The 20,536-nt window shown below is 44.9% G+C and overlaps 1 protein-coding gene across 4 annotated transcripts in view; it reads right to left on the bottom strand.

The window, feature by feature from the left end:
* Positions 1–18,096: 18,096 nt before the first annotated feature.
* Positions 18,097–20,536, bottom strand: part of MIS12 (MIS12 kinetochore complex component) — a 37,503-nt gene continuing 35,063 nt past the window's right edge. For all 4 annotated transcript variants that reach the window (XM_073590577.1, XM_073590578.1, XM_073590576.1 and 1 more), the window contains exon 2: positions 18,097–18,883. In XM_073590577.1, coding sequence (XP_073446678.1) covers positions 18,226–18,867 — 642 coding nt within the window. In that variant the 5' untranslated portion in view covers positions 18,868–18,883 and the 3' untranslated portion in view covers positions 18,097–18,225. The remainder of the gene's footprint in view (positions 18,884–20,536) is intronic.

The following is a 20,536-nucleotide window of genomic DNA, read 5'->3' as shown; positions in this document are numbered from 1 at the left end:
TTTAATTTATAATGTTATAGCATGTCATCCTCTACCTGTTCAGCTATATTAGGAGGCCTGTAGCAAACTCCAATTAGCAGCTTTCCATTAATACCATCCCCATGTACATTTACCCATAGTGAAGCTATATTGCTGTAACTCCCCCCCCCCCCCCTCCAGTGTCTTTATTGAGCACAGGTTTTAATGTGGATTTTTGGAAGATACACACTCCATCCACCTTTTTTATATTTCCTGTCCTTTCTAAATGTAGTATAACTCTCTACATTTGTTACCCAGTCATGGCTCGCATCAAGCCAGGTTTCCATAATGCCCATCACATCGTATTCTGTGACTATCATAAGAGTCTCCAGTTCATCCATTTTGTTTGCTAGACTTCTTGCATTTGCCAGCAGACAATATTACCAGCACATTTGTTACAACTATTCTGCTCCCTGCTATCCTTACATATCCCAGCACCCCCAAATCCTCATTTACTCCTATTGCCTCCCTCTCTACCTGTCCCCTTCTTAGAACTACTCTCCCTCCCCCCAGATCCTAGTTTAAAAGCTCCTCCATCCAGCTCACCATTTTTTCCCAAGCACAGCTGCACCCTCCCCATTGAGGTGCAGCCCGTCCCTACCGTAGAGTCTGTAGCTGACAGAGAAGTCGGCCCAGTTCTCCAGGAACCCAAACCCCTTCCTTTCTGCACCAATTTCTAAGCCACTTATTTATTTCCCTAAGCTCCCGTGGCCTATCTAGTGACACTCGTGGCACTGGCAGTATTTCTGAAAACACCACCTTGGAGATCCTGGCCTTCAGCTTTCTCCTAGTTCTCTAAAATCATTAAGGACCTTCCACCTTCCTCTACCTTTGTCATTGGTACGATGTGTACCACAACCGCTGGGTTTTCCCCAGCCCCATCTAGCAATCTGTCTATCCGATCCACAATATGTCGAACCCAAGCACCCGGCAGAGAACACACTGTTCGGCATTCACGGTCTCGGCGGCAGATGTCTTGTCTGTCCACCTGATTATAGAGTCTCCTACCACCAACATCTGTCTGGCCTTTTCTGCACTCCTATTTCCCTCCTTCCTACAGCAGTCGTTTTCCTGGTTGCTAGGAGCAATGCCCTGCTGCAGTGATCCCAGACCTGGGCTTACATTCCTAATATCAGCCAAACAGGCATATTTACTAGGTTGTGCCAGATCAGGACTGGGCTCCCTGGCACTTTTCCCCCTACCCCTTCTTGTAACATTTACCCAGCTGCTTACTTCTCTTTCCTGATCTTCTCCACCTCCACCCTCCTCTATATCACTGGCTCTGGCCAGTACAAGCTCAGTGAGCTCTAAACGCCTCTCCAGGTTTGCAATGCTTCTGCGTGTTGCCAGCTGCACATTTAGATCCATTACCTGGGCTTCCAAACATGTAACTTGCTTGCGTCGAGTGCAGACATATTCACCCGCAACCGGCTGTTGAAGACATGCATACACCTCACAAGACGCACACCTGGTGGCATTGTCCATGAACCACATATTCAATGGGGATAACCATACAGATAAAGGCAGAACAAAAATAAACAATTGAAGCTAGTAAGAAAAACACCAAACTATGCTCGTGTTCAACTGCGTTTAACTATGGACTTACCTGCAGCCTCGGACTTAATGATAGCCCTCACTCCGCTCAGCAGCCCTCGCTTAGAGTGTCTGGAACTTGTAGTCCACTCAGCAGCACAGCACACAAATTTTTATTTTTATTACAGCACTTATATCTATATTACTGCGATTTACAAAATCATAAAGTAGATGGGGAACGGAGCCACCTTTAATGCAGCTAAGGTTGCTCTTTTCTGACAAATTACAGCAGTAGAGGTCCACAAGGTGGGACACTACTGAAATTCTGGATGACAAGTTCCTTGCACATGGGATATACTGTAGCTGCTCCTTTTAGCTTTGTCCTAGACAAAATGCACATCTTTGTAGTTTATCAAATGGAAGCATCACCCCTTTAAGAGAATGGTGGTCTCAGACTCATTAAGCGGTTTAACTTTCAACAAATCCTGGCATTGGAAAGCCTTTTGAATGTCCTTCTCTTGCACCTGTTCATCACATTTTGTAGTGTTTTAGACTGTGATGCTCGGTGTTGTCTTACTTCTGTAAGTTATACTTCAGCTCTACTACTTTGCTCCTGGGTCCCGTTTTATGTATTTTTATGCATTTTGTACTTCTTTTTGTGCTATGGATATTTCATTTCAAAATGGTTTTATTGAAATTTATAACTTTAGAAAACAGTATACTTTGAAACATATTCCCTCGCAGGGGAATTTTTAACTTATCATGACAAAGATAACCTATAGAAGGAAAGACAACACAATGACAAGAGGATAAAACAGTAGGGAAAGTGAACATTAAATCCACAGTGTACATTATGGTAACGTTAGTATTTTTTCAATAGCCTAGGTTTATGCTGAATCTATTTTTATTGAAAGATCAAGTAGACAAAGAAAACATCCAAAATGATGAAAGCTATACACCCATCTGAGCAATATCACAGTATAAACAATCATTAATAAATCCGTCACGACTGCTAAAATAAAGTCTCGTGGCTTCCAGTGGGACGTATATTGAGTAGACACAAACACACCCCCACTGAGCAAGTTCTAACCGGGTAGTTGTCGCTAAATATTGGTTAACCCAGCCATATAGGTTACGTCAAACATTGTGCTTATATAAAATAGAACAGACTGGAGAGTAAACTTTCCTCTCCTATTATCTGAGTTCTTAGCAACATAGATGGGTAGTTATCTTAAACAAAGGTCATAATCATTCATAGTGCATTACACATGTATCAGCAGGGTATATCATAGAGAAAGAAAGGTTAATATAAGAGAGAAAGGGGGAAAGAACACAAGAAAAATTAGAATAGAACATTTAGGAGTAATAAAGGAGGGAGAAAGGGGAGGGGAGGGGGGGGAGGGAAGACGGGCACCAAACTCCCAAACCGGCCCCTAAGAAGCTTCCTCAACCAGTTGAGACAGCCCAGCGGTTTCTTTAAACAAGACCCAGGGATGCCAGATGCGAACCAGGCGGGTGTTGTCCCCCTCCATCTCAGCCATCAGCTCCTCCATTCGGAAGATATCTGCAAATTCCGACACCCATTCCGCCATTGTTGGTGTTATTGCCACTCGCCAATGGCATGGGATTACCATACGTGCTGCAGTGACACAAACCCTGAGAAGGCTCCGTTTCTGGGCCGATATGGAACCCGGGAGGATCGAGAGGATGGCAACTTGCGGGGAAGGGAGAACAACATCTCCAGTAATTTTTTGATAAGCCGAGAACACCTTCTTCCAAAAGGGTTGTATAGCGGAGCACTGCCACCAAATGTAGCATAGTGTGCCTCTCTCGGTTCCACACCGCCAACAAGTGTCCTCCACTGACGGAAAAATAGACTTCAATCTAACGGGGGACAGATACCATCTGGTTAATATTTTAACATTTTTCTCCTGTGCGCCCCCAGCCGGGGACATTTTGTGTGTGAATAGGTAAGCTTTGTTAAGATCCTCTACCGAGAATCTACAGCCCATCTCCTCCTCCCATGCCCGAATGTAACTCGGAATCTCCTCGGAGTCCTTGATATGAAACTCCTTATACAGGAGAGAAATCAGATGAGGAGGATCCTGTTGCTGTAATAAATTTTCCATTCTTGTCATGGGGGGGGGAGAGGTGCGGCCCGCCATATGTCTCCGGACAAACGACCTCAACTGATTATATTCCATCCAGGAGAGCCCCCCCATTGGGAGACTGTTCTTGTAGAGTCTCCAGAGATGGGATATCTCCTCCCACCAGTACCTGTCCCAGGAGTAAGTCAGAGCCAATGTGCCAGCCCAAAAAACGATCCCTGAGGCGACCCGGAGGAAAGTCCGGGTTGCCAAAAATTGGTGTCAATGGATTCAGGACAATAATCAATTTCTTCTTAATTTTTATACGCTTCCAGAGTCGTAATGTCTCTTGTGCCAAAAAGCCCATGGATCCCTCAGAGCCGCCTGTAGTAAGATTTTAGCATCGGATCCAAGGAAGGTGTCGCAAGGGAATGTCAAAGGATGTCTGTTCCAGTTGAACCCATTGTTTAGAGCAGTGGCCATACTGCCAGTCGAATAGGCGCACTGGTATGGAGGCCCTATGGTAAAGTTCTAAGTCAGGGAGGCCTGCAGCCCCCTGGGATTTCGGCATAGTCAGACTGATATATTTTAAACGGGGCCTAGAAGCCTGCCAAACGAATCAGATCAATGCGGATCTGATGGTCTGGAAGAATGCCCTCGGCGGTGTAATCGGGACCGCCTGAAACAAATACAAAAACCTGGGAAGGACATCCATCTTAAAGGAGTTCATCCTACCAAACCATGAAATATTCTTTCGTCCGTACTCCCTCAAACGCTTCAGGGTCGACTCCAGAAGGGGTAAATAGTTGAGTTTGTAAAGGTCAGCCATGTCAATAGGAATTTGAACGCCCAAATATTGGATAGCTCCATTTTTCCACCGAAAGGGGAAATTCTCTGTTATTCTCGTAAGTTCTTCTGGTCCCAAGGATATATTAAGGGCTTCAGTTTTCTGATAATTAATTTTAAAATTACTGACTGCACCATATTTTTTAAATTCCACCATCAGCGACGGAAAGGAAATGTGTGGCTGAGATACAAACAGTAGGAGGTCATCAGCATAAAGAGAGACCTTATAATGAACTCGATCCACCCATAAGCCGTGCACACTGGGGTTCCCCCTAATTGCTACCGCCAAATGTTCCATGACCACCGTGTATAAAAGGGGCGATAGAGGGCAACCCTGTCGTGTGCCGTTCCCTATAGCTATAGAATCTGACAATGCGCCATTGACCCTAACTCTCGCCGAGGGGCTGGTGTATAGCCGCAATCTTTTGTAGGAAGCAGTTCCCCAGGCCTATTTGCCGTAGGGCCGAGAACATGAATCCCCAGTGTACCCGATCAAAGGCTTTCTCCGCGTCGATCGACAGCAGCGCCATCGGTTTATGTTTTGATTTAGCATGTGCAGTCAGAATGAGTCTTACTTATCCCGTCCCTCGCCTCCCTCCCCCGTACAAACCCCACCTGAACGGGGTGCACAACCAAACGCAGAAGGGGAGCTAATCGGTTAGCCAAATTTTTTGCGTAAAGTTTCACATCTACATTAATGAGTGATATTGGGCGATAATTAGTTACTATCGTAGGATCCCTTCCCGGTTTTGGTATCACTGTAAAAAAGGCCTCTAAGGATTGTGGGACAAATGGGGCATCGCCTGCGATGGAGTTAAAGACCTGTGTCATAATGGGGTTAAGTTGCTCTCAAAATATCTTGTAGAAATGAGGGGAAAAGCCGTCCGGTCCCGGGCTCTTACCAGCTGGAGTGTTCCGAATGACCTCATCAACCTCCTCCATTGTGAAATCAGTTTCTAGTGGTTCTGTCAGATCTGTAGTCAATGTCGGGAGGGCGGTATCATGTATGTACGACTCAATTTGTGGTTGGGGGTCTAGGGGCGGCTGAGAGGGGTCACCTCCCTTAATATTGTACAATGCATGGTAATAGTGCCGCATTATGTCTAGGATTTCGGTTGGGTTCGACGTTACCTGACCACGATGCTTCTGAAGGGACGGTATGTATGTGGTCTGACAATGTGGATGTAAAAATCTAGCTAGCATACGTCCACATTTATTAGCTTGGCCATATAAAAGACTTTTAAAATGATTTCTATGAATACGGGACTTCTCATTTAACAGGGATTTCAGGTCGTCCCTACATTTGATCAGGTCAGTCTGCGTCGTCTCCAGAGTTAATATTTTTCTGTAAGATCCCTAATTTCCTTGTTTTTCAATTGCTTCAAGCGGGAACCATGTTTAATAAGAACCCCTCTAAGGACACATTTAAGAGTTTCCCATTTGATAGGCATAGCGGTGTCATCATGTGCGTGATCTTGTAAAAATGTCACTATGGTATTTTTAACGTCAGCCACACATGTGGGGTCTTTTAAAAGATTATCGTTCAGTCTCCACGTCCACTGTCGCGTTCCCGAATCAGGGGGGCTGATGTCCAGAAAAATTTGGAATCATGATCCGACCATAGGAAACTTCCAATAGACGGTTTCGGATTCCAAGCCAACGCGCAGTGGCTAAGAAGAAAGAAATCTATTCTGCCATATGAGTTATGTGGCGTGGAGAAGAACGTGTAATCCTTTGTGCTGGGGTTAAGAAACCTCCAAACATCGGTGAGGTGTAAGTAATAAAGGTCTTTTTTTAAAGAGGCCATCTGTCGAAGAGAGAGGTAAGACCTTGCCGCCATCGGGTTAAGAGTCAAATTGAAGTCTCCCCCCATTATAACAACCCCTTCAGCGAAATCAGCTACAGTCTTCAAAAAAGACCTAACAGCTCGAATTTGATCTCGGCCAGGAGCATACCAACCAGGTATTGTATATGTTGTTGAAAAAATCTGGACCTTCAAGATCACATACCTCCCCTCCTATCAATTGGTGTGTCCAGTATAGTATGTTGGAGGGATTTGTGGAGTGAGATGGAAACACCTCGGGATCGTGAGTCCGAGTTGGCGCTGTGGAACCAAGACATGTAATAGTGATTGGGTATATTAGGAACATGTCCAATCTTAAAATGTGTCTCTTGTAATATCAATACATTAACTTTTTTCTTCTGCATACCATATAAGATATGCGACCGTTTCTGTGGTGTGTTAAAGCCCCTCACGTTTAAGGAGCCCAATATAATCTTCTGTGTGGCAGTCCTACCAGGCATCGTGTTTGCAGTCTGGGATCGAGTGAATCAAGCTTCATCCACAAGGATGGGTCCACTCCGGGGTCCAGCGCCCGCTGTAGGGGAGGGGGAAGGTTAGTGGGGTGGGGATAGCTAAGGTACAGAGAATAAACAAAGAGTTAAGAACTGAAAGAGCAGAAGATAACAATTAACAATGCGGGTGTGATTAAGCACACACCCACAGACAAGGTGAAACCAGGTGGAGGTATGCACTAATTGCTGTACGCCTCGATGGCAGGACAGCACCTCCAGGGGGGAAAGTGTGCGGCAAGAAGAGAAATAGAGACCCATCTCCCCCGGTCCCCAACCTTATAATGAAATAACCTTCATTTGCCCCTGAAACAAGGAATCCAACCCCTTAAGATTATATATACCATTTCTAACAGGCCCATGAGTCGTTGGCATATCATGCTTCATATTCAGCTTCAGTACCGTTAAAACCGGACATTTTAAAGACATCACAGCTATTAAATCTAGATCACCATAAGCTTCCGAAAATCATGCCTTCCATTAAATGGAGCCCCAGAAGGCGACAAATCATCTAGGTATCTGGAAGCATTCAGTACGAAGACACAACTATCCAAGAGTGAGCGGGAGGAGGCAAGTGGAGGCGGGGGGGGGAGAGAGGAAAGAAGAGGAAGGAAAAGAAATTTGACCGATCACATCATCTGATTTGACCCTCCATTCCTCATTGCTAATAAAGCTGATCCCTCATCTCCAACCCCCATCCACCCATGTGGAAAATCTCCCCTAAATCACAACTCTGCCATCAGTCATTTTCTCCTTCTCCCGGATGTGCCAGCCCACGTCTATTGGGCCGCACTCGGGGTCGGCGCTGTTGTTGAGGAAGCTGTCCTCCACGAGGGTCTTCCATTCTGTAAAAGGACGGTAGGAGTGGCCAGTCAAGGACGTCCACCTCATGTAGATCCAGGGCAGCTGAAAATGCTGGGATTCCGCTGGGGTGGCTTAGGCGATGTACTCTGCCCCTCTTCTGAACCCGGAGGCAGAACGGAAACCCCCAGGTATAGGGGAGATCTTTTTGTCACAGCTCCTCCAAAAGTGGGCGAAGGGCTCTACGTCTCTGCAAAGTCCATCTGGATAGATCTGGTAGGAGCTGTATATGGGTATTCAAGTGTTTAATGGGTCCTGCTCTCCTGGCCGCTCCCATGACTGCGCCTTTAAGTTGGTACTTATGGACCCGACAGATCACATCTCTCGGTGGATCTTGATCAGTAGGACGTGGGCCCAGAGCCCTATGAGCACGATCTAACTCCAGCGGGCTGTCTTGGGGTCTATCCAATATCGAGTTGAAGATATCTCTCAAGGTGGTTTTTAACTCCTGAGGAGGGATAGTTTCAGGCAATCCCCGTACTCATGTTATTCCTGTGTCCCCTATTTTCAGAATCGTCCAGCATCTCTGCCAGGGTCTGCAGCTGTCTAGCCTGGGCAGCCACGGCAGCTTCTTGAGCCTCTACTCTGTCATTCAGGGAGGTCAGGAGCTGGTCATGAGATTCAACCTTCTCTCCGCATTGTTGGATGTCGTCCTTAAGTATAGAAAGTTCCGCTTTGTAAGAAGATTCCAAGCGAACAATATATTGTTCCATGTCTTGTTTCATCGGGATGTCTTTTATCTTATTATACAGTAACGTGAAGTCAACTCCAATGGGTGCTATAGGTTGTCCTGCCAGGAGAAGGGCCACAGGCCCGCATTGTGATGGTATGGACGTGATTAATTGAGGAATAGGTGGGGGAGGTATTCCAGACGGTAAGTCATCTTGATGGGCATTTATTATTATGGATTGATTAAGCTGCCCTCTCAGCTTGGGGTCTGCCCCCTCCTGGATTATATCGTCTCCTGTGGTGGTAAGGTTGCTGTCAGGAGAATTAGTATCAGTCCCCTGAGAGAATGGCGCAGAATGTGTAAGGGTGGCTTTCCCTGGGCCTGCGTTACAGCAGCGTGAGGTCTCTTCGGCCTGTCTGCGGGGTCTCACTGTAAGGCGCGTGTTTCCAGGGGCTCAGCGGTGCTGTTACCGCTATTAAAAGACTGCCCCGCTCCTTTCACCTACATCAAAGTTGCCCCACTGGATCCTGGGGAGGTCCCCTCACTATCTTCTCTCCCTCCACTCTGCTCCCCCACCTTCGGTACCTTACTCCCCGCCGACGGCGAGGCCGATTGTCCTCTGCGCGCCGCTTCCAACATGGCGCCTGCACCTGCAGCCTTCTTCTTCCCCGTTCCCGCGAAGTAGCGGGAAATGTGGGGAGCTTTCTCGAGTGCCGCGGAGCCTGTAGGCACACTCCCCCGGCTTCTCCTTGTGGACATTGGGATGCTGGACATCAGGGTAAGTCCCTTATTGTGTTGGTTCCCGATGCTGGAGTGGGAGCTCTCCAGGACGCGTCCTCACTCCTCGCCGGCCATGCCACGCTCCCCCAATAGCCTAGGTTTAATGGTTGTTTCATTCTGATCTCATCTGCACTATGAACCAAGGACAAACATATGATTATATACTGTAGTTCTAAGTCTAGTTCCAATTCCCCACCTCCACAGTCCAGAGATATAATGGTGACAGGCGCAAGATCTGGTCCATTTGTGTTGTGCTATGGATATTTAACCTCATTAAATAGGCTGTCCAAGATTGTGAAAGAAAGCAGCCATGTTTTTCCAAACCATTCCAGCCCTATTAGTTGCGCAGTTCATCTCTGTTCACTTCAATGGAGCAAAGTTGCAATACCAGACCTAACTCATGATCAGCGGTGGTGCTGTTTCTTAAATAAAGGTTTAGGTTTTGTTTTCTAATCCTGGACAATCCCTTTTAACCTTAAAGTACTAAACTTTCTTCTCCAGCAGCTATCAACTTCCTGTATAATTTATTGGTAGAAACACTTTTGGGTGTTCACAGTATGAATACGCACACGGGATCAAAGGAATAAGTCTTGGCATGGTTATACCTAAATTATATTGGCAGCACATGTAGTGTATAATCAAGGCCTAAATGTTGCCCTTTGCTACCATGACGGCCCCAAACCAATATTGTGTGCAAAACTCTACGAGGTGTGTTGGTATACAACACTGTGGGAAAGTCTAGACAATGAATTCTCTTATTGCCATTAGAGCATATTAGACTCTTTGTAGAACAGGTTCATTTATTTTTAACTGTGCTAATGTCAGGGGAAAAAGAAGGATTTAGATTACCACTGATACAGTCCAAAGTGGTGTGTGTACAAAAAATTTTTAATGTAGTAAAACTGAAGAAAATACTTCAACATACTATAGAACATCCACTTAATACTAGAAGGTAATAAAGGTACGAGAAGGCGACATGGTAGGAAAAGTATGGATGGTGGGGGGAGGGGGGACCATAAACAGCAGTTCTATGCCAAATGGTAAAGGGGTAATACACAAGTATATCTATGTGCAGCATAGTTCAGGTCGTACGGGACATCACTGGTTTTACATTTGTGAGCGAATGGTTGGCCCAAATTAGCATTTCTAAACACCAAGTCTTTTATATAAATGGCTGAGAATAACATATTAAACATTCTGAAGACCAGGTGAAAACATGCAAGTAAAACAAGCATCAGAAGTCAAGGTGTGACTTAGAACAGTTTGGTGCAGTTTTTCTTTAGCAACAAATAATAGGAAGAGTACAAATTAAGAAAAAAATATCACTTCTCTGATTTGTCGCCGCCCCACAAAAAAAAATAATTTGTTAACATATATTTCAGTGGCAGATTTCAATTTCAAAGGCTTGATGCAGGAGAGCAAATAGATGTATTTTATGGTCTGTGTTGACTACAACTTTTAGTCCAAATCACGCATAAAAGGCAACTTATAGGGCTGTTAGTTTAAGGCAGGAGACTAGAGGTCTAGCCAGTAAGTGCGGCCATCGATTGGTTATCTGAATCTAGCCCATGCCCTATGAGAGCCCCGATTCAGTAATAACTAAAACTACGTTTTGGTCACTTTCCAGGACTTATGCACCCAGCAGGAGAAACAATTAAAAATAAATTGCTGGTCCAATCCATTCTGACAAAATAAGTGTCTTTTTCTGAAACGGATTTACATGGCCACCTGTAGAAGATGCTTGGTCCCCTGCTATGGAGGCAGGTTTTCAGTTCCACCCCAATAGGACATGCACAAATAGACAACCACCTCTCCCATCTGCGCAGGTAAAGTGATAATGCCATGGATAAGAATCGCACCCAAATACCAGTTTGAAACGTGGTGGTTTTTGCTGCTCTCTCGAGGATATCCTCTTTTTTTTTTTTTTTTTTTCTTAATGTTGCTACAATATTAATTTGTATTGCTTAATAATATTTTTGGTTTCTATTCACACTGGAAGTAAAGTGCTGGATCTTCACTTTCCAAGTCACAGGTAAAGTAAGCAAATAATAGAGGGAACATTACAAGAATATTTATACGTCAAAAGGAGACATTTGCTGACAGCAGAAATAGACTTGCGCTTACAAGGATGGAAGCAGAAGCGCACTGAGCATTCAGCAAGAAGTAATATTGATAACAAAAATAAAATGTTTCTAAAGACGAAATGTAGAAAGAAAATCACAACTGAAACTCTTCCTATTCTTCTGATAACCTTCACAAGGTCACCATGAACACTGAGCACTCTACTCAGAGAAAGCACAGAAGAGTTATTCCTTCTCTTTTAATAAGGTCTAGGAGTTGAACCTGCGTTTCCATAGTGACAAGGGATGTCAATGTTCTGGAAGGCAGAGCCCATTCACAGCACCAACTCTTTGATTCAAGCATGGCGACTCATCCATGGCTACAAGTATTAACAGTTTCATGGGCTTCCATCATCTGACTTCAAACATATGGGAAGGGTGCGCTGCAAACAAAGAATGGGACTATGTGGGCGATATAACTTAATAAGGACCACACAAGGAATTTTAATTATTAACCCACTCCATAATTATTTAGGTATATGAATGCCTTAGAATAAGTTACAAGAATTCTATCCAAGACACACTTTATAGACAATCACTTATGGCAGATGTTAGTGTTTTCATGATTATTATTTTTTGTCTCATCTTACCAAATGGCCTGACATACCCTGGTCCCTGCATACAAGATTATTTTATTTAGTTTCTTTTATTCTCATTGATTTTAACTTTAATAAAATTCCTTGCTTTTTATATGGTATTTTGTGTCATTTTGCCTTATATATCAATAAAATAATAAAATTAATCTATGAACAATTTTTTTAATGAATATTCTCTTTTGGGATCATGTTTATGATTTATATGTTTATGATTTATATTCATTAATATATTTATTGATCATTTTTTGGTATTTTTCTATATGGGATTTTGCATAAACAAAAACAGTCAAGCCTACTTTCCTCTTCCAATTAGTTTAATCACTTTAAGGTTAAAAGGTAAACTTAAAGGCCCCTTTACATTTAGCGATGCACCAGCGATCCCGACCACGAAACGACCCGGTCAGGATTGCTGCTGCATCGCTAAATGGTCGCTAGTGAGCTGCCAGACAGGCAGATCTCACAGCGATGCAGCAGCGATACAGCGGTCGTTACTTACCTTTCAGAAGAGGCGATCCTGACGGCCACGTGTCGCTCGTCGGCGCCAGCAGGAAGCGCCCGACGAGAAATGGAGCTGCGCAATCAGCGACAGACAGCGGCGGAGCCGGTATCACACATAGCGATATCGCTGCTGCGTCACCAAATCGGAGATGCTTTAGCGATATTGCTAGCGATATCGCTATGTGTAAAACCCCCTTAAGTCCATCGAGTTCAACCTATAATCTAACAGGTTTATCCATAACAAGGCAAAAAACCCCATGGGGTAAAGGCTAATGGCCCCATACTGGGGGGGGGGGGGGGAAACCTTCCCGCCTCCACATACAGCAATCAGACTAGTTCCCTGGATCAATGTCCATCACAGAATCTTGTACCTATAACCAGTAATATATGATTCAAGAAAGACACCCAGATAAATTTGAAGTGAACCAGCACCATGTGGAAGACAGTCCCTTAGCCTCACTGCTCTTACAGTAAAGAATCACTGTCCGTGATTACGATTAAATCTTCTTTGCTCTATATGTAGATGATGCCCTCGTCAAATGCCAAGGTGTAAAAAGATTTAAACCTAGTATGGTTGCACTAGTGACTTGTATAGAGGCAATACTATGTTCTGGTCACAAGCTTCTATGCCTCTTAATGAATCCCATTATTTCATTTGTCTTGGTAGCAGCAGACACTGATCACTAAGGTGGAGTTTGCCGCCCACCCATACACCCAAGTCTTTTTCAGTAACCGTGTTTTACAATTTTAATACATAATTATACAGTTTATTTCCTCTGCCTAAGTGCATAACCTTACATCTACATTAAACTTCAATTGCCATTTATGTGCCCAAGCCTCCAGCTAACATAAATCCTTCAGTAATAATAATTCTCCTTTGTGTTATTTGCAAATATTAAAATTCTACTCTGAATAACATATCCTTAATTTTTCATTAAAGGGAACCTGTCTGCAGGCTTTTCTAGGTTTCCATGTAATCTCACAGCATGAAGTAGGGAAAGAGATCCAGATTCCAATGATGAATCACTTGGTTTACTTATCAAATGCTAGTCCGTTTTCTCTGCTGCAGTCCTAGCAGAGCTCAATTGTTGAGCTGTGTATAACCTTGCCCACGTCACCGAGTCCAGTGAACAGAATTTTTTTGTTTTCCCAAATTGTGCATTAGTAGAGTGTCGTCCCATACCATATAGAGCACAGGGTCGCGAGTCGGTTGATGGTGGGAAACAGAATGCCGCATTCTTGAGCACTTTTCAAATAAGAAACCAACATCCAAGGAGAACATACTAATTCTATGTAGAGGTTTCCTTCGTTGAATTCATCACACATGCATCTTCTGTTCTACAATCTGATGATCATTAAAGGGGGTCTCAAGTTCTTTGCTCAGGAACATACCATCCTCCTGGCCTTATACTCCTGAAGATTGCACAGTGGATCTGAACTGTGTACTCTCCTTTGCTGCTGTATGGGTGAGCTTTGCCTCTGCAGCATTGGAAGAGCAAAGGGGCACTATAGTTGGATAAATCGAGCCATTTTCAGAGTAGCCCTTGCAAACTCTGAACTAAAGTGCTCTCGGACACACACTCCTTGCCTAGCCCAGCCACCACTATAGGACTGTAGAGGAGGCCAGTAACTTAGGCAACAATCAGTAAATAATAGAATTACTCTGTTCTTGAGAATGGACAGAATTTTTTAATAAAAGGTAAAGTGCGAGGATGCTTGTTTTTACAACTATAACTCAAGCTTTTATCAACTTTTAAAAAGGCATATAAACCAATTTTCACATCCAAGTTTGTGTGATGAAGAAATCTAAATATCAAATATATGTGATAAAAACCCATTACTATATATTCAGCTGTACAGTTAAAATATTCCCCAGTTAACTTTAAAAAATTTCTGCACCAAAAACATCTCTTTGCAGGAAAAGCGCTGAGTAAAATACATGTTTTTTCACTATTCATTTGAATGGGTAAAACATGATCAAAGAATTGACATATTGTAGAGTTGAAACTGCTTGAAATCTGGAAGAAAAAAATAAAATAAGCATGCGCATGAGATTTAAGGAGTCTCATTCACTTTGCTGGTACTGTAAAACTGCAGTTTTTTGGTGCAGAAATATCTGCTGCAAATATCCTTACGGTACGTTGACCCTCAGACCTTCTGCTGTGGAGTAGCAGTATTCTATCTAGTCAATCCTCGTGTGGCCACCCAATATGGAACCCGTGTCAATAAGAAACATGTAACAACTTCTATTCATGATGTGGCTTTAAAATTTACAGAATTACTCCGTAAAAGATTCCCACTGAAATCAATGAGAAGCAGAATATGCATCGGAATTCACTGCAGGGCTGTGGAGTCGGAGTCGTGGAATCGGTACTCATTTTGGTGGAGTCGGAGTTGGAGTCGGTATAAAATGGACCGACTCCGACTCCTAAAATATATAATAAATTGGGTACAGTAATTCAATGCAGGATGTGCTGAATATTTTTTCATAGGAGTTTGGGAAAGTTATGAAATGTCCTATAAATGGCTGTTCTATTCCTGATCTAAGGCTACATTCACACACAGCGTTTTTCCTGTGTTTTTTGAGGATACGTTTTTCAGCTGCAAAAGCTGATCATCTTTTTAAAAAACTGCATCACCTGAAAGGTTTTTGAGCTCATAGATAATGTTTTCAATAGCAAAAGCAGATTAGAAATCTGCTCTATCTATCCATTTATCCATATCTGTCTATCCATATCGTATCTGTACCAAAAAGAATGAAAGCCGGGTAGTACACCAATATATATTCTGTTCTATCTAAATATCTTGATTATTGGATCATAAAAATGATTAAATGTCTGAGGTTCACATTGTACTACAATACATTTTTCACTTAAATATAAGCAATATGTGTGGGAGTCGGAGTCGTGGAGTCGGTGTAAGGGAAATTGAGGAGTCGGAGTCGCAGGTTTGGCTTACCGACTCCACAGCCCTGATTCACTGTGTGAGCTTACCCCAATTGCTCTAGAATTGGGTGCAGTATGCATCTTCAGAGACCAGCGCTGCTATTTTACGGCGGTGGTTCCCAATCTTTGTTGCCGTAAGGGCCACATTCAGCCATGAGAGATGGTCCGACGTCTCCTATGTAGTTACCTCCTGGCCCACTCTCCCACAGTAATAACACCCAGAGGCCGCATTAATAGTATATTGACAGTCAAAGCTTTTCTAGAGAAAAATCACACAAACCATGTGCTCTCCTCCTTTAAAGGTAGTATTCTTACATCTAGGGGTTCCTACCTTGCCCCAACTCCTTGTCAAGGAAGTTATTCACATGAGAATACCATCAAATCTAGCTTCCTGCATCGCTTTAACTGGCAGTATCATAATTTCTCCAGCTTAAAATATTACCCCATTCTGCCACGCAGAGTCTATGTGCATCTTCTAGATCAGGGGTCCCCAACCGCCGGTCCGCGGCCCAGCACCGGGCCGCTGCAGTGCCCTTGCCGGTCCGCGGACACAAGGGGAGCCAGGGGCGGTCAGTGGCATAGCAGGGGCTGGGGCGGCGCGCAGCAGCTCTTAGCGGCGGGCAGGGAGCGATCAAGCAGCTCCGCTGCCTGCAAGAGGGAATAGCAGGAGCGGAGCTGCAAGGACCCGTCCAGCTTCCTGCCCGCCGCCCGCGCTTCCTGTCTCTGACTGACACAGAGAGGAGCGCGGCCGCTGCTGTGTCAGAGCGAGGAAGCGCGGGCGGCGGGCAGGTGAGAGGAGAGAGGTGGTGTCTGTGTGTATATGTATGTCTGTGTGTGTGTGTGTATAATGTGTGTACATGTATGTCTGTGTGTGTGTTGGTCTGTGTTTGTGTAGCCTGGCCCTGGAGGAGATGGGGACATGAGGAGAAGGCCATGAGGGGAGTGATGGGGTGAAGGCAGTGATGGGGAGAAGGGAGTGATGGGGTGAAGGCAATGATGGGGAGATGGCAGTGATGGGGTGAAGGCAATGATGGGGAGAAGGGAGTGATGGGGTGAAGGCAATGATGGGGAGAGGGGAGTGATGGGGTAAAGGCAATGATGGAGAGACGGCAGTGATGGGGTGAAGGCAATGATGGGGAGATGGCAGTGATGGGGTGAAGGCAATGATGGGGAGACAGCAGTGATGGGGTGAAGGCAATGATGGGGAGACAGCAGTGATGGGGTGAAGGCAATGATGGGGAGATGGCAGTGATGGGGTGAAGGCAATGATGGGGAGACAGCAGTGATGGGGTGAAGGCAATGATGGGGAGATGGCAGTGATGGGGTGAAGGCAATGATGGGGAGATGGCAGTGATGGGGTGAAGGCAATGATGGAGAGACAGCAGTGATGGGGTGAAGGCAATGATGGGGAGATGGCAGTGATGGGGTGAAGGCAATGATGGAGAGACAGCAGTGATGGGGTGAAGGCAATGATGGGGAGATGGCAGTGATGGGGTGAAGGCAATGATGGGGAGATGGCAGTGATGGGGTGAAGGCAATGATGGAGAGACAGCAGTGATGGGGTGAAGGCAATGATGGGGAGAAGGGAGTGATGGGGTGAAGGCAATGATGGGGAGAAGGGAGTGATGGGGTGAAGGCAATGATGGGGAGAGGGGAGTGATGGGGTGAAGGCAATCATGGGGAGAGGGGAGTGATGGGGTGAAGGCAATCATGGGGAGAAGGCAATGATGGGGAGACAGCAGTGATGGGGTGAAGGCAATGATGGGGAGACAGCAGTGATGGGGTGAAGGCAATGATGGGGAGATGGCAGTGATGGGGTGAAGGCAATGATGGAGAGACAGCAGTGATGGGGTGAAGGCAATGATGGGGAGATGGCAGTGATGGGGTGAAGGCAATGATGGAGAGACGGCAGTGATGGGGTGAAGGCAATGATGGGGAGACAGCAGTGATGGGGTGAAGGCAATGATGGGGAGACAGCAGTGATGGGGTAAAGGCAATGATGGGGAGACAGCAGTGATGGGGTGAAGGCAATGATGGGGAGATGGCAGTGATGGGGTGAAGGCAATGATGGAGAGACAGCAGTGATGGGGTGAAGGCAATGATGGGGAGACAGCAGTGATGGGGTGAAGGCAATGATGGGGAGACAGCAGTGATGGGGTGAAGGCAATGATGGAGAGATGGCAGTGATGGGGTGAAGGCAATGATGGAGAGATGGCAGTGATGGGGTGAAGGCAATGATGGAGAGATGGCAGTGATGGGGTGAAGGCAATGATGGGGAGAGGGGAATGATGGGGTGAAGGCAATGATGGGGAGACAGCAGTGATGGGGAGAAGGCAATGATGGGGAGAAGGGAGTGATGGGGTGAAGGCAATGATGGGGAGAAGGGGGTGATGGAGCACTTATTCAAAACCTATGGTGAGTTGAGTCACATTATAAATGTTATTTAATTATAAGTATGCACTGCTACACTACAACCGTGTCCATAGCCCCGCCCCCTTATGACCAAAGCCCCGCCCCTGCCACACCTCCATCCCCGCCCTGCCGGGCCATGGAAGAATGGTCTTGCTTGAAACCGGTCCCCGGTGCAAAAAAGGTTGGGGACCACTGTTCTAGATCATATCTTCTCTTCCGGACTACTTACAAGAGTCACCGCTACCTGCTCTTCAACATTGACTGTTTACACCTGATAGTAATGAACAAGCTGAAAGACAAGTGCAAGCCATATACCATGGGCCCACAAGCCACTGGTTGGGGACCCCGATAAAGAGTATATACGAACTTCTGCACCGATTCAATAGTATAACAGCAGAACCACCTCTTTATCTTTGATTTGCAGCATATTAGAAGGGTTAGTGACAATATTTTAAAAAAATGCAGCAAAGCAAAAAACATACGGTATATTTTAGATTAAAGAACTGATCAAACAGCTTTCTTGTGAGTTACATCAACTTTCAGCTTCTTATGTTTTTCATCTATTTCCCTCATTGTGCCCTGCAGGTTCTTCGACGTCTGGACCATAAAAGCAAAACTCTCCAACAGGTCAATGTTTCCATGTTCTCTGCAGATTTTGTCCAGACCATCGAACCAAGTCAGTATCTTTCCCAGTTCTGCTTGTACCACTTTCTGTTCTTCCAGTTCAGCTAAAAGAGCCTGGGTAGCAAACAATTCAGCTTTATATTGAGCATGTAGCAATTTGTCTTCACTTTGCAGAGTTTCAAACTTTTCTTTGCTGTACGAGTATTCGGCATGGACCTTGTCCTCCTGCAGCAGAACGTTTCTGGGTACATTCAGTACCATTTTTAATAGGCAGTTCTCCATTCTCTGAAACAACAGTTCGAAGCGTTCCTTTAGAAAAGTCCAGTATTTTTTAGTGCCTTCCCGAACATCCAATGGGGTTACCCTACAGGCAGGAAATTTCTCTATTTTCTTCAGGATCACACTTTCCACAACCAGCAACATGTCAAATAAGTAGTCTTGAATTGAAACATACAGTCTGAGAATGCAAGTTTGAGGTGTAAACCCAAAAAACTGGGCTTCATAGCACATTGGAGCAATAGACATTTTTGCCACGGGAGACCTGTGAAAGAAGAACAGATCAGGATATTATCAGGCTTACATACATAATATTTAGGACATAAAGTATACAATAATTTTATCAAAATATACATTTGGCCATTTTGTTTTTCCCAATGTGGTTAATAATAGATCAATTATCTTAGGCTATATTCACACCAGCATTATGAATTACAATTTTTCTGTTCAATCACAGGAACAAAAAAAAAAAAAAAAAACTTGGGGTGTCCACTACTTTCTCATAGATGGCCTCTCTCTAGGATAGATCATCAAGGTCGGATTGGTCAGGGTTCGACACCTGGCCCTCCCGCTGATCAGGTGTTCTCAGTGTTGGCAGCCACCACCAGCTGGAAATGCTCAATTGCAGAGATCCTCCATCTTCTTACAGTAGTCGCAGCCAGTTACTGCACAGCCTCAGTCTATTCAAATCAGGTGTCAGGTGTAGGAACCCAACCTATCAGACACTGATTGACCTATCCTTCAGATAGATCATCAATGATAAAGTAGTGGGCAACCTCTTTAATTATAGCTTTATAGATCTGTCACATAGTGGACACCAACGTTGCCAGATATAGTCAGTGGGATCCAACAGGGTCTGCTGGGTTTCCTCCTTACCACTGCTATTATATGCTTATAACTTTTTTGACAGAATCTGTGATGGAAGCTCCTAATGGAAACTGCATCGAGGAAGAGAATGAAGCCAAGAGTGAACATAAAAATACAAAATTGGTAGAACACAATATTGTAGAAAAAAGGCTGTCTACTGACCTATACTGCCACTTAGTGTCATACCATAGAATTAACTGGTTATTCTGTGTCCACACTAATTTCATGGCTTCAACAGTAAAGCCCCCGTCACACACAGCGATCCCGCTAGCGAGATCGCTGCTGAGTCACAAGTCTTGTGACGCAACAGCGATCTCACCAGCGATATCGCTGTGTGTGACACTTATCAGCGACCGGCCCCCCTTCTGGGTATCGCTGACCGTACTGGAATGGCCAGGACATTTTTTTGATCGCTGGTCTCCCGCTGGCCAGCACGCATCGCTGTGTGTGGCAGGCGGGAGACCAGCGATCAGCGAGCTGGAAACCAAGGTAAACATCGGGTTTCTAAGCGCTGCTTAGAAGCCCGATGTGTACGGTAGAAACCAGCGCGCTGGTGCAGGGAGCTGGAAACCAAGGTAAACATCGGGTTTCTAAGCGCCGTGCGGCGCTTAGAAACCCGATGTTTACCTTGGTTACCAGCTCACAGGTTTCTAACATACACAGCGGGTAACTAAGCGACGTGCGTCGCTTATTACCCGCGTGTTGCTGGTGCTGATCGCTGGTGAAGCTGCCTATTTGGCAGCTCACCAGCGATCATGTAGCGACACCAGCGATCCTGACAAGGTCATATCATTGTCGGGATTGCTGGTGAGTCGCTATGTGTGACGGGGCCCTAAGCACCAACAGGCAGGTACAGGTGATTCTCACAAAATTAGAATATCAAAGAGTTAATTTATTTCAGTTCTTCAATACAAAAAGTGACACTCAGTCATTAAAGACAGAGTGATCAATTTCAAGTGTTTCTGTTAATATTGATAATTATGGCTTACAGCCAATGAAAACCAAAAAAAATTTTCTCAGTAAATTAGAATACTTTATAACACCAGCTTGA

This window comes from Dendrobates tinctorius, unplaced genomic scaffold (genome assembly GCF_039654945.1).
Source record: "Dendrobates tinctorius isolate UK_male_01 unplaced genomic scaffold, ASM3965494v1 ptg000117l, whole genome shotgun sequence".
Classification (NCBI taxonomy): Eukaryota; Metazoa; Chordata; class Amphibia; order Anura; family Dendrobatidae; genus Dendrobates; species Dendrobates tinctorius.
This window is presented reverse-complemented; position numbering and strand designations above follow the sequence as displayed.